Source organism: Rhinatrema bivittatum, chromosome 6, assembly GCF_901001135.1.
Source record: "Rhinatrema bivittatum chromosome 6, aRhiBiv1.1, whole genome shotgun sequence".
Classification (NCBI taxonomy): domain Eukaryota; kingdom Metazoa; phylum Chordata; class Amphibia; order Gymnophiona; family Rhinatrematidae; genus Rhinatrema; species Rhinatrema bivittatum.
Genome location: NC_042620.1, coordinates 251,878,227 through 251,893,018, shown reverse-complemented (window position 1 = coordinate 251,893,018; position 14,792 = coordinate 251,878,227). Strand labels below are relative to the sequence as shown.

At 45.6% G+C, this 14,792-nt stretch overlaps 1 protein-coding gene across 1 annotated transcript in view; it reads right to left on the bottom strand.

The window, feature by feature from the left end:
- The window catches only part of ITGAL (integrin subunit alpha L), a gene marked incomplete in the record, with an annotated part of 162,072 nt that extends 153,499 nt beyond the window's left edge, over positions 1–8,573 (bottom strand). The window contains 1 exon segment of the mRNA XM_029606803.1: positions 8,303–8,573. Coding sequence (XP_029462663.1) covers positions 8,303–8,354 — 52 coding nt within the window.
- Between the last annotated feature and the right edge of the window lie 6,219 nt (positions 8,574–14,792).

Below are 14,792 nucleotides of genomic sequence, written 5' to 3'. Positions count from 1 at the left end.
AATAACAAAAAAATAATCAGTGGAAAAATGACTTTTCTACTGATTTTTCTCCTGTGTGTTATAACAAAGTCATTTTTCCATGATCTTTTTTCTTATAACATTGAAATTCCCAGCAAAAATAAAATAAAAACTGAAAATGAAGATCCCTATCTATATGCTAAGGAAGAGTGCTGAGATGATTATTTAGGGTGGTGAAAGAATTATATTTCATTGTTCCAAAACTGGCTACAGATGCAATGTTTTTTCACCTTCCCCTAGAAATTATGTACGAGGAGCTGCTAGACAATAACATAGTTGGACTTCTTGCAACCTAACCTACTATGTGGCTATATAATAAATTGCAATTAATTATGTATTTACATGGTGTCCAACCCAGGCTACACACGCTACGTGGGCAGCTTGTAAGCCAAATGGCTCTCTGGTGCTGTGGTACGACCAAGCAAGGACCTGAGGCAGCATGGAGAGGAAGTGGCACATGGTCACAGGCTCGAGAAGGAGCAGCAGGATTAGATAGCAGAGCACTACAGGGACACAAATAGAGAGGGGGTATGCTCACTGTCCCTGCAGGGCGCCTCCTGCTCCTCCTCTTCTCACCCTACCTGGGAACACTCCAGATTTGGCCCAGAGACTCCGGAATTCTGAACAAATTTCCGAGTCTCCGGGCCAACACCTGAAAACTCCATGCCCCTGCTGCACAAGGTCAGGGGGGAAAAAAACGGCTGGAGCAGCACAGGCCCAAAGGAGGAGGAGCATCAGCACCCATGCTGCAGGAGGATGAAGAGAAGTGCGGGGCTGCCCAGGAGGAGTGAGATGAGCAGGAGCATAGAGTCCGCCTCTTCCCCAGCAAGGAAAAAGAAACTGCAGGCGCAGGAAGAGCAACAGCATCGGGCTGCAGACAGGAAATGAAACAAGGACAGTGTGAGCCTGACGCTGCAGAAGAGGAGGAAGTGGCACATTTGTTTTGTGAGCCTGAGGAAAAGAGGTGGCTCCTGTGGCTAAATGGGGATGATGGTGAGAAGAGAGAATGAGTATGTATGTATGTGTATGAGAGTGCATGTGTGTGTGGAAGAGGGAGAGAAGTGAATATGCTTGTGTGTATGAGAGTGCATGTATGTGTGGAAGAGGGAGAGAAGTGAATGAGTATGCGTGTGTGTGTGTGTATGCGAGTGCATGTGTGTGTGGAAGAGGGAGAGAAGTGAATGAGTATGCGTGTGTGTGTGTGTGTATGCGAGTGCATGTGTTTGGAAGAGGGAGAGAAGTGAATGAGTATGCGTGTGTGTGTGTGTGTGTGTGTGTATGCGAGTGCATGTGTGTGTGGAAGAGGGAGAGAAGTGAATGAGTATTCGTGTGTGTGTGTATGAGAGTGCATGTGTGTGTGGAGGAGGGAGAGAAGTGAATGAGTATGCGTGTGTGTGTGTTTGTGTGTATGAGAGTCATGTGTGTGTGGAAGAGGGCGAGAAGTGAATGAGTGTGTGTGAAAAAGGAAGAAGAGTGTGTGCATGTGTGTGTGAGAGTGCATGAATGTATGGAAGAGGGAGAGAAATGAATAAGGGTGTGTGTATATGGAAAAGAGAAAAGAGTGAGTGTGCATGTGTATGTGTGAGGAAGAGAAGTGTTTGTGTGAGAATGAACATATATGTGTATGTGAGAATGTGAGTGAACATGTGAGTGTGCTAGTGTGTGAGCTAGAAAGTTTGTGCACATGCTGCTACCAGGCCCCCTCCCCCACAACAATCTCAGGGTGACAGGAAATCAAACATTACCAGGAATGCTTCTCACAGTGCATACTTCTGCTACAGACGGGATGCGTGTACTAGCTTAGAGAAGAGGGGGGCATCCTATTTCTGTGGCACCTTGCTACCCTCTCCTGCTACCATTAATGCCTTAGTGGGGTGGGAGGAGAAACAGGTAGACCAGGAGGGAGTTAAGAGAAAAGAGGGACATTGGGGAGAGCTGGGGCAGGGTGAGAGACAAATCAAAGGAATTAGGGGACTGGAAAGAGAGTAAGAAACAGATGGAAGGAGTTGGGGGCTAGAAAGGGATATGAGAGAGAAAGGGAATTAAGGAAGGGAGTAAGATATAGAGTGAAGGAGCTTAGGGGACTGGAACGATGTGAGACTGAGGGAGGCAATTATTTTAGATAAGCTTAGAAGTGGATAAGAAATTGAGGGAAAGAGATTGGGGAATAAGGAAAAGATGGGATAAGATATTTGGATGAAAGAACATGCCATAGTGGGTCAGACCAAGGGTCCATCAAGCCCAGCATCCTGTTTCCAACAGAGGCCAAACCAGGCCACAAGAACCTGGCAAGCACCCAAAAACTAAGTATATCCTACCCTACTGTTGCTAGTAATAGCAGTGGCTATTCCCTAAGTCAACTTGATTAATAGCAGGTAATGTACTTCTCCAAGATCTTATCCAAACCTTTTTTGAACCCAGCTACACTAACTGCACTAACCACATCCCCTGGCAACAAATTCCAGAGCTTAATTGTGGTTGCGTGAAAAAGAATTTAAAAGACCTGGCTGATCAAACAAGCCTACACTTGAACTCTATCCTTCCTCCATGTCACATTCCTCCCTCCCTTAACTGCATGTCACGTTCTTCCCCCCTTAACTCCTCCTCCCCTAAACTCCACAAGCAATTGTAATATAGTTTTTGTTTCACTCTCTTATTAAAACCTTTCCAAGGTCTCCTGACCCTGTATATTTTCTTATTCTCCCCCAGTTCCTCTACACCCCTGTTTCATGTAACTGTATTTTTCTCTCTTAATTCAATGTATTACCCCCCTATAAACCGATGTGATATGTCTATGAACATTGGTATATAAAAGTTTTAAATAAAGTTTTAAATAAATAAATGTGCTACATGCTAACTTCATGGAATGCCCCCTAGTCCTTCTATTATCTGAAAGAGTAAATAACCGATTCACATCTACCCGTTCTAGACCTCTCATGATTTTAAAGACCTCTATCATATCCCCCCTCAGCCGTCTCTTCTCCAAGCTGAAAAGTCCTAACCTCTTTAGTCTTTCCTCATAGGGAAGCTGTTCCAACCCCTTTATCATTTTGGTCACCCTTCGCTGTACCTTCTCCATCGCAACTATATCTTTCTTGAGTTGTGGAGACAAGAATTCTACACAGTATTCAAGGTGCGGTCTCACCATGGAGCGATACAGAGGCATTATAACATCCACCATTTTAATCACCATTGCCTTCCCAATAATTCTTAACATTCTGTTTGCATTTTTGACTACCACAGCACAGAGTTGACAATTTTAAAGCATTATCCACTATGATGCCTAGATCTCTTTCCTGGGTGGTAGCTTCTAATATGGAACCTAACATTGTGTAACTATAGCATGGGTTATTTTTCCCTATATGCATCACCTTGCACTTGCACTTATCCACATTAAATTTCATCTGCCATTTGGATGCCCAATTTTCCAGTCTCACAAGGTCCTCCTGCAATTTATCACAATCCGTTTGTGATTTAACCACACTGAAAAATGTTGTATCACCTGCAAAATTGATAACCTCACTCATCGTATTCCTTTCCAGATCATTTATAAATGTATTGAAAAGCAAGGGTCCTACTACATATCCTTGAGGCACTCCACTGTATACCCTTTCCACTGAGAAAATTGTCCATTTAATCCTACTCTTTGTTTCCTGTCTTTTAACCGGTTTGTAATCCACAAAAGGACATCGCCACCTATCCCATGACTTTTTAGTTTTCTTAGAAGCCTCTCAAGAGGACCTTTGTCAAATGCCTTCTGAAAATCCAAATACACTACATCCACTGGTTCACCTATATCTACATGTTTATTAACCCCTTCAAAAATGTGAAGCAGATTTGTGAGACAAGACTTGCCTTGGGTAAAGTTATGCTGACTTTGTTCTGTGATTTTGATCTTTAGAACACTTTCCACTATTTTTCCTGGCACTGAAGTCATGCTAACTGGTCTGTAGTTTCCCAGATCACCCCTGGAGCCCTTTTTAAATATTGGGGTTACATTAGACACCCTCTAGTCTTCAGGTACAATGGATGATTTTAATGATAGGTTACAAATTTTAACTAATAGATCTGAAATTTCATTTTTTAGTTCCTTCAGAACCCTGGGGTGTATACCATCCGGTCCAGGTGATTTATTATTCTTCAGTTTGTCAATCAGGTCTACCACATCTTCTAGGTTCACCATGATTTGATTCAGTTCATCTGAATCATTACCCATGAATACCTTCTCCGGAACGGGTATCTCCCCAACATCCTCTTCAGACAACACCAAAGCAAAGAAATTGTTTAATCTTTCTGCGATGGCCTTATCTTCTCTAAGTGCCCCTTTAACCCCTCAATCATCTAATGGTTCAACTGACTCCCTCACAGGTTTTCTGCTTTGGATATATTTTTTAAAGTTTTTAATGTGATTTTTTGCCTCTATGGCCAACTTCTTTTAAAATTCTCTCTTAGCCTGTCTTATTAATGTCTTACATTTAATTTGCCAACGCTTATACTTTATCCTATTTTCTTCTGTTGGATCCTTCTTCCAATTTTTGAATGAAGATCTTTTGGCTAAAATAGCCTCTTTCACCTCACCTTTTAACTATGCCAGTAATCATTATGCCTTCCTTCCACCTTTCTTAATGTGTGGAATACATCTGGACTGCACTTCTAGGATGGTATTTTTTAACAATGTCTATGCCTCTTGCATACTGTTTACTTTGTAGCTGCTCCTTTTAGTTTGTTTCTATTTTTCTCATTTTATCAAAGTTTCCCTTTTGAAAGTTTAGCACTAGAGCCATAGATTTACTTACTGTCCCCATTTCTGTCATTAATTCAAATTTGTATATCAGAAAAATCAGTGAGACACCAGTGTCAAAAATCGAATCAAAATAAACTGGCTGGTGTAACTATAGAACAAATTATGCTGCTGTTATTCAAAAGTGATTATAAGAAAAGTTATGTGACTGAAAATTATTTTAAAATTCTCTTTTTTTATATTTATGTATTTATTTATAAAAAAAAGAAGGAAAAGACATCAGCACTGGTTCCGACTATGTGTTTCATCAAGTCTAACGCCAGTCATTACAATCACTTTCTTCTAAATGAAGGCAAGTAACAACTTCTTTTTTCTTTTGGCTGTATCAGTCCATTTAAATCACATAATGAAATCTGTCTTATTACAGCTAACCTTATCCAGATGGAATTGGTCACAAGAAATTTGGCCAGGAAGAGAAAGTAAAGTTATATCGCCCTGACACAGCATTGGCGAAACGGCAATGTCGGCGTCATTGCAGCAGCCGATCACAGGTGCTTTTTGGAAAAGTTTTGAAAGTTTCTACAATTGCTGTTATGATGTGTACTTTAATGTCGGTATAGAAAAGCTGTTAAAAAAATAAATACAATTGAAGTGAACTTTATTTCATTCACATTTAGAAGACTCTTGAGAAAGTGAAAACTGCTTGGAAAGATAAGTACCACATTTCTAAGATTTTGTTTTCCATCGGGTGAATTGTTGCTATAATAACACAGATTTCATTATGTGATTTAAATGGACTGTTGCCAAAAGAAAAAAGATGTTACTTGGCTTCATTTAGAAGAAAGTACAATTTTTTTTGAAGGATTTACAATTTTTTTTGAAGGATTTAATAAAATATAATTGATTTTACTTATAGATATAAAAAGAGAGAGATTTTTCTAGACCAATGACTGGTGTTAGACTTGATGAAACACATAGTTGAAACCCGTGCTGATGTCTTTTCCTCTCTTATAAATAAATACATAAATATAAAAAAGAGGAATATATTATTTAACATATATTGAGAGAATTTTAAAATCATTAATTCAAATTTGATCATATTATGGTCACTATTGCCAAGTGGCCCCACCACCGTTTTCACCAAATCCTGTGCTCCACTAAAAATTAGATCTAAAATTCCTCCCTCTCGGTTCCAGAACCAATTGCTCCATAAAACTGTCATTTATTCCATACAGGAACTTTATCCTTCTAGCATATCCAGATGTTACATTTAACCCGTCAATATTGGGTAATTGAAATCTCCCATTATTACTGCACTACCAATCTGGTTAGCTTCCCTAATTTCTCTTAGCATTTCACTGTCTGTCTCACCATCTTGGCCAGGTGGACGGTAGTATACTCCTATCACTATACTTTTCCCCAACACACAAGGGATTCCTATCCATAAAGATTCTGTCCTGTTGGACACTGTGCCATCCCGGACATAAAACGCCACCCTGCCTCCCAGATGCTCCTCTCTGTCATTGAGATATAATTTGTACCCTGGTATAGCACTGTCCCATTAGTTATCCTCCTTCTACCATGTCTCTGAGATGCCAATTAAGTCTATATCATCATTCAATGCTATACATTTTAATTTTCCTATCTTACTTCTTAGACTTCTGGCATTAGCATACAAACATTCAAAGTGTGTTTTTTGTTTGTATTTTTATTCTGCTTTCTAATTGATAGAGATAAATTGGAATCTTTTAGCTCAGGTGAGTTTTTAATTACAGGCACTTGAATTACTTTTCTTATTAATGGAACCTCACTGATGGGATGCCCTAATTCTAATGCGTCATTAGTATCCTTTGAAAATACCTCCCTCCAAACCATGCGCTGCTGAGCAACTGTTGGCTTTCCCCTTTGTTCTAGTTTGAAAGCTGCTCTATCGCCTTTTTAAAGGTTAGCGCCAGCAGCTTGGTTCCACCCTGGTTATGGTGGAGCCCATCCGTTCGGAAGAGACTCCCCCTTCTCCAAAAGGTTCCCCAGTTCCTAACAAAACTGAATCTTCCTTGCACCATCGTCTCATCCACGCATTGAGACTCCGGAGCTCTGCCTGCCTCTGGTGACCTGCGCGTGGAACAGGGAGCATTTCAGAGAATGCTACCCTGGAGGTTCTGGATTTAATCTTTCTACCTAAGAGCCTAAATTTGGCTTCCAGAACCTCCCTCCCACATTTTCCTATGTCGTTGGTGCCCACATGTACCACGACAGCCGGCTCCTCCCCAACACTGTCTAAAATCCTATCTAGGTGACGCGTGAGGTCCGCCACCTTTGCACCAGTTAGGCATGTTACCAGGCGATCCTCACGCCCAACAGCCACCCAGCTGTCTACATTCCTAATAATCAAATCACCAACTATGATGGATGGCCTAACCCTTCCCTCCTGGGCAGTAGGCCTTGGGGAGATATCCTCGGTGTGAAAGGACAATGTACCACCTGGAGAGCAGGTCCTTGCTACAGGATCCAAAAGGGTGTAATTGTGGAAGAAGCAGTGTCCAAGAAGAGTGTGAAAGATGAAAAAAGGTGACATTGTGGGTAAGGACGGGCTGAGAGAGAAAGATGGAGAATTGGTTGTAGAGTGACAGGTGGAAAGGTGAAGACTTAAGATTAGGAATGGCAATGTGGTGAGAAGCAGAGAGGTAAAAATAAGAAATAGAGGAAGAGGTGAAGGCATGAGGCCAGAGATGAGGAAGGGAAGAAGGAGAACAATCCTTGCATTTTAATTTGATATCAACACTTATATGCGAATTTGTCCCTTTTGGGTCCCTCCCATCGCAGCCCCTATGAAGAAACACGGCCATGTCAGGGGACTGCATCTTTTTGAAAATTGCCTTGACATTTAAAATAAACATAGTTTTTTTGAAGATTACATTGGATTTACTTATGGTTATCTGGAGCAGCCTTACTCTTCAGTCTCATATCTCTTGCTTCCTGTATATGCTCCCCTGTGTGACCACGTTTACTCAACATTAACCGTTTGCTATTTTGCTACCAGACCTATTTGCATGGAAGTCCTGGTAGGAAAACAGTGTGAGCAGAATCTAGTGCATGCAATATGCACACATTAAGACTTTGACCGCAATGTGTTTGTATCTTTGCTATATGTAGGACATCTCACATTCTCACAAGAAAAAAACTGCAACAGGGCTGAGAAGCAGTAAAATTCTGCCATAACCCAATGTTAATCTAGGAGCAGGAGCATTAGATGTGAGAGAGAGACTGTGAAGGCAACAAAGGGAGAGGTGTATCAGTCATTTCCTGAAAAGGTAACCCATGAAGTTGTATCAGTCTGCAGAATGGCATTAGCCTGGGAACAAGGATATGGAGTATGAGGACTTTATAGACTGCATCTTGTGAACTCTGCACTTTTTGCCTATGTGCAGAATATTGATGAAATTCAGAATTGATATCATATCAGGCTTTTTATGTTAGCATATATGTGCGTGTGCGTGTGTGTCATAAATGAGGGGTGCTGCAGAGAGTGCAGGATGACCTTACCTTGCAGAAGACACACAACGGTGAGAGGCCATGGTAGACAGAGAGTCCTCATATCCGTTGGCAACAGGTTTCTAACACTCAGGAACGGTCACTCTTTCACCATCTCTCGGAGGAGGGAAGGGGGATCTAGGAAAAGGCTTGTTTCTTGGCTTAAAGACCCTCTGCAACATGCGAGACAATACAAGTTAAAAATGTGTCACAGCTTCTGTCCCCTCCCTGGGAGTCCTGCCGGCACCTCTTGTTTGTGTCTGCAGGTGACTGAAGTAGCGAAAGAGTTTCAGAGAGGGGAAATGACTGTTGCTCAATGTGGAAATGATTCGTCACGTTCTGTAGCTGAGGAAATCTCTGGTGTATGTTTTTATCTCATAAAAGGAGGGGCGGCTGGGGGCAAAGCTGGCCCTGGCAAGACGAGAAGCTGCTTCAGGAGGGGCTGCTCAGAAGACTGGGTTACTGTGAGGGATGACAAGAAGGGGGCTGGAGGAGGAGCGTGCACCAGATGTACTTAACATTTTTTTTCCAATCGACACAAAGAGGGCAATGTAAAAAAAAAAATAACCTCCATGAATAAAACAGCGCTGCACCACTGGAAACGGGCTTTTAGAAAATGGCCCTTCCTCTGTGGGGGTAACTGCACCCGCAATATAGGGAGGCGTTCCCAGGGATGGGGGCTGGGAGGAGTTTGCACTCTGGCGCATAATTTGGAATTTTCTAAAGTATGTGCCTAATTTTTCTCAGGAAAACTAACTGCACAAAGTAGCAGGAGTAAATGTACGCAGGCAGTATTTTTCAACATTAAGGCATGTGTGTAATTTCTCTTTGGGAAGGTGACACCCCCCCCCCCTTCTTCAGCCGGGGGGGGGGGGGGGTGTCACCTTCCCAACCCAGAAGAGCACTGGATTTGCTCAACCGGGCTGGGGGGAGTATGGACTCTGAGTCCCGTAGGTTGGGGAGGGGGCAAGCTCTCCTGAAATACGATTGGGCAGAGGCTACCGGATTAAAAAACAAAACAACCCAAAACCAGTCCACATTAGTCATTGTTGCTCCCAAGAAAAGTTTACTTTGAAAATAACAGTTTAGAAGAAAACAAAATTCAAAGTCAACAGCAAAAACAGACAGAAACATCATGAAAATAATTCAAATATAAACATTTATAGTCTAAAACTCCTTCTCCAAGCTTCAGATCTTGTACTCTGTAATTTACTCCCAGACTTAAACTCTCTGCTCCAGATCTTCTGTGGTCCCAGTCTCTCTTGAAAAGTTCCCATTGTACTCATAACATTTGCAGAAATAGCTCAAGGCAACGTCTTCCCCTTCCTTCGGGCAGTTTAAGTTTCTCAGTCACTGCACTGGAGCTCCAGCCTCTTGCTGTCCTTCTGGGCCCCGGCACAGATGGACAATGAAATGCTAACAGAAATTAAAGAAACTAACACATTTGACAGCACAGTAATAATAGGAGATTTCAATTATCCAGTATTGACTGGATAAATGTTACCTCAGGCCATGCTAGGGTGGCGAAATTTCTAGAGCAATGATTCCCAACCTGAAGTCCGCGGATCCCTAGGGATCTGCCAGACCATAACAGGGGGTTCTACCAGCTGTCAGAGAAGACAAAACGTTTGCACATAGACGAGGCCCCATCCCGCAGCGGCCATGAAAGAGGAGGCCTGAGAGGTGTTGCGTCCGTCAGTCTCAGATGGCTTCGACCTCTGTGCCTCACCTTTCTTCCTGCTCTTTCTGCTAGCCTTGGGAAGATGGCTGCTGCTGCGTCTGTTTGCCGCTCGCTCCGGCGTCCCCGGAACAGCAATGGCAAGGCTATCCGCCATGTTTCTCCTGAGGGCCTCCTAGGGTGCGCATGCGCACGCCAGTGGCGTAGCCAGAATTGATTTTTTGGGTGGGCACAAGGTTAACATGGGTGGGCTGTAGGCATGCAGGTCTACTAGTTGTTTTTTTACTGATAAATAATGCCAAATTATGCAGCATAGCATTCACATCTACGCCTAAGTATGAGGTTTACTTAATGATACAAACATAATTCACGGTGATTTGTGGTACTTTAGCCTTCTTATTATTACGATTTTATACACGGCTCCTACCTGTCCATAAATTTTGAGAGAGCGGTTGTGTTGCTTATATTTAAATTGCTAACATCTCAAAATATAGATATATATTTTTACCTTTGTTGTCTGATCTTTGTATTTTTCTAATCAGTTGGTCCTGGTCTCTTTTTCCCATTTTTTCCCTTATAGCTCATTTCCTAATTCCTTTTCAGTGTCTTTCTTCTATTACTGTCTTCTTCCCTTCCACACACACACACACACACACACGCTTTCTCTCACAGACTCCCTCTCACACACTCAAGCTCTCACTCTCATATGCTCTCCCCCCCCCCCCCCCCCCCCACAAGCTCACATTCAAGTTCTCACTTTCTCACCCCTCCCCAGGCTTATATTCTTATGCACACACAGACGCACATCCAGGCACCCATTCTCACCCACACACATAAACCCAGACTCCCATTCTCACCCACAAACCCATGCTCCCAGTCTCACCCACACATATTCAAGCTCCCATTCTCATCCATACATATACACATTTAAGGTACTATTCTCACCCACACATACACACATTCAAGCACCCATTCTTATCCACATATTCAAGCTTCCATTCTCACCCACCCACACAAACCCAGGCTCTCATTCTCACCCATATATACACACATTCAAGCTCCCATTCTCACCCACCCACAAACCCAGGCTCCCATTCTCAACCACACATACACACATTCGAGCTCCCATTCTCCCACATATTCAAGCTTCCATTCTCACCCACATACACACCCAGGCTCCAGTTTTCACCCACACACATTCCCATTCTCATCCACACATACACATTCAAGCACGTGCACAGCTTCCGCTTTCTCCCCCAGAGCAGGAAGATCAGCTGCCTCTCCTGCTGCCACCGGACTCCTGCTATCTTCGGGCGTCGGCCGTACTGCCCGCCGAACTTTCTGTCGGGGGGGGGGGGGAGCGGAAGCGCAGCGCACAACGTCCGCTTCCTCCCTCCTCCCCCCCCAAGCAGGAAGATCGGCCCGACGCCCGAAGATAGCAGGAGGCCGGTGGCAGCAGGAGAGGCAGCTGATCTTCCTGCTCTGGGGGAGAAAGCGGAAGCTGTGCACGGCGCTTCCGCTCCCCCAAACAGGAAGTTCGGCGGGCCGTTTGGTCCGAAGATAGCAGGAGAACGGGTGGCAGCAGGAGAGGCAGCTGATCTTCCTGCATTGGGGGGAGGAAGCGGAAGCTGCGCGCGGCGCTTCCGCTCACCCCCCCCCCCGAACAGGAAGACCGGTTGGCCATACGGCCGCAGCAGCGCTTCCCCACATGTGCCGTGATGGCGCGCGAGGCGTGGGTTCTCTTGTTCGCTGTCGCGGGGATGGGATCCCGCGACAGCTTTGCAGTTCCGGTGCCAGTTGGGTGGGCCTGGGTCTAAGTTGGGTGGGCACCTGCCCACCCAGGCCCACACGTGGCTACACCACTGGCGCACGCCACCCACGTCTTTATCCACGTCATGACGGGAACCTCGGGGGCGTCCCCTTCGAGTGACATCACGCCATCCGGGTATTTAGCCTGCCCTTCGTTTGCTAACAAACCGAGTTAGCAAGGATTGGATACGCCTCCGGTCTAAGCTACTCTGCCGCTTCCGTGCTGCCGCTGGAAGCTCTCTCTGCCCTTCGGGGTATTTCATCTAACCTGGGTACCCGCTCCTCGGGGGCCCTTTGCTTTCTTTCAGGTGCCTATCTGGGATACCAGGTACTCGCTCCTCAAGGGCCTGCTCTCCCTGCCTTGGTGCCTGTAATCCAACTACTTCTGCCTGCTGGGATCTCCAACAATACAGCTACCAAAGTAATCTAACTTTGTCAGTCTGTCTCATCTACAGCTCAGCACTGGGAACCTGCATCCGGAACTCCCTATACTACCGTGTGCTGCTAACATCTACCATTGAGAGACGGTTCTCCTCTGCCGAGGACCCCTGGACTGCTCCTACTGGATCACCTCACTACTGCCACCTCTGGTGGTATCATCCAGCCGTATAATAAAAGACAAATCTTCTGTGTTTGCGTGTCTCTAGCCTAGTACTGCGGTTCCTCACGGGGCTCCTCCCCGTGGGAGTGGCCATCACCGCAGTACCCAAGATTCCACTCCAACACCTCAAAACCATAACAAGAGGCCGCCGGCGCACCCCATCGCACCAGCAGCTGACATGTGAAAGAGGCTGATGGGCCGCTGGTGCACCCCATCTTACTGGTAGCTGAAGTGAAGGAAGCTGTGGGGCTGCCGGCAGCTTGAGTGAGCAGGAGGCCGTTGGACCCTCTCTCCTCCTGCAGACTCCAGGAAAAAGATAAGGAGAAGCCCAGGGGAGAGAAAGGGTGTATGAGCATGTGTGTGTGAGAGAGAGCCTATGTGAAAGAGAGGGAGCGTGTGTGTGTGTGTGTGTGTGTGTGTGTGTGTGTAAGATCCTATGTATATGAGATAGTCCTGGGGGAATTCTGCGCTACTGTGGAATGCAGAATTTGCACAGAATTCTCCCTTCCCACAGATTTCCTCCCTCGCCTCATAGAATTCACCGTAGCCAAATGATTCTCCCTTCCAAATGCTTTGCTGGAAGAAGAAGCAAAGCCGGAAGCATAGCGGCACGAGCAAGGTTCGCCGGGCATGGAGAGCGGAACCATCACGGCACAGGAGCATGCACGGAGAGCGGAGGCATCACAGGTGAGGTTCCCGCATGGAGAGCAGAGGCAGCGTGGCACGGGCGAGGTTATCAAGCTGCACTGTGCAAAAGCCAGGACCCTACAACTGGAGCGAAAGGGGGGAGGGAGAGAGAGGGGGTAGAGAGAGAAGGGAAGGGAGAGAGAGGGGAAGAGAGAGAATGAGAGGGGGAAGGAGGGAAAGAGAGGGGGGAGAGAGAGAATGCAAGAGGGAGGGAGGGGGAGAGAGAATGAGAGAGGGAGAGGGGGAGCAGAGGGAGAGGGGAGAGGGGGAGGGGAATGGGGAAGAATGAGGGAAAGAGGAGGGAAGGGGAGGGGGAGAGGGATGGGGAGAGAGGAGAATGAGAGGGGAAGGAGAATGAGAGAGGGGAGGGGGAGAGTGAGAGAGAAGGAGAGGGGGAGAGTGTGTTTCTAGTGGGGGCTTGAGGTATGAGGGGAAAGCAGGTGAATGGGGACAGGGCAGAGGCCAAGAGGGATTCATATTTCCATTTGTTCTGAGCCAGGGGTCTGCAGCCTTTGACGTGTGCCCTGGCACTGGACAGCTGAGTGACTTCTGCCGCAGAGGTTGCATTTAACCAAACATCGCCTCCTGCTGCGTGAGACCAGCCCCACAGCAGCAGGAGATGTTTGGTTAAATGTGACTCCTGCTGCTGCATGCGAGGCTTGGAGCTAGTTTTCTGATTCAGGTAGCGGCAGCAGTCATTGTCTGCTCAGCTGTCCAGTGCCGTGGGTTGCTGCCCCTGGCCTAGAGCAGGTGGAAATGTGAATCCTCCTTTGACCTCTGCTTCTATTCCTGTTTACCTCCTCTCATGAAAATACTGGAAATGCAGAATAATTTGCAAAAAAAATATTTTTATTTTGACAAATAAATGTGCAGAAGTTTGCAGAATTTAGAAAATGTGTGTGCAGAATTTTCAATTTGTTTGCACAGAATTCCCCCAGGAGTAATGAGAGAAAGGGAGCTTGTATGTATGTGTGTGAATGAGAAAGAGAGTATGTATGTTTGAAAAAAAGGGAGGATTTGTGAGCATGTGTGTATGAGAGAGGGATCGTGGGTGCATGTGAGAGAGAGAGAGAGGGAGCATTGTGTGTGTGAAAGCATGTGTATATGAGAGAGGGAGAATATTTGTGTGAGAGAGAGGAAGTCTATGTGTGGGTGTGAGAGAGAGGGAGCATATAATTGAGAGAGTGTGTATGTGTGTGAGAGCATGTGTGTATGAGGGAGGAAGTCATCCCCACTAACCAGCTCTCATTCACCAGTCACCCTTCACTCCAGTCTCTCTCTCTCTCATTAGTCACCCAAAGTCTCATTCTCCTCACTAATCACACTCCACACCAATTTCTCTCTCAGCAGGTCACCCCAAACACCCAGCCCCTCCCCTCCTACCAGTTACCCCTCATATCAGTGCTTTTCTCACCATGTCACCCCCAGTCCCTCTCTCTTACGCGTCACCCTGCATGTCAGTCTCTTTCTCTTCAATCTGTCACCCGCCACTCCAGTCTCTCTCTTAGTCACCATTCACCCACAACTCTCATTCACTAGTCACCCCATCACTCCAGTCTCTCTTTCACTAGTCGCCCCAGTTTCTATTTCTTTCACTCTCTCACCAGTCATCCCTACATACCAGTTCCTCTCTTTCACCAAGCATCCCCGATATCAGTTCCTCTCTCACCAGTCACTCCTCATACCAGTTCCTCTCTCTCCAGTCACCCCCACACCAGTCCCTCTCT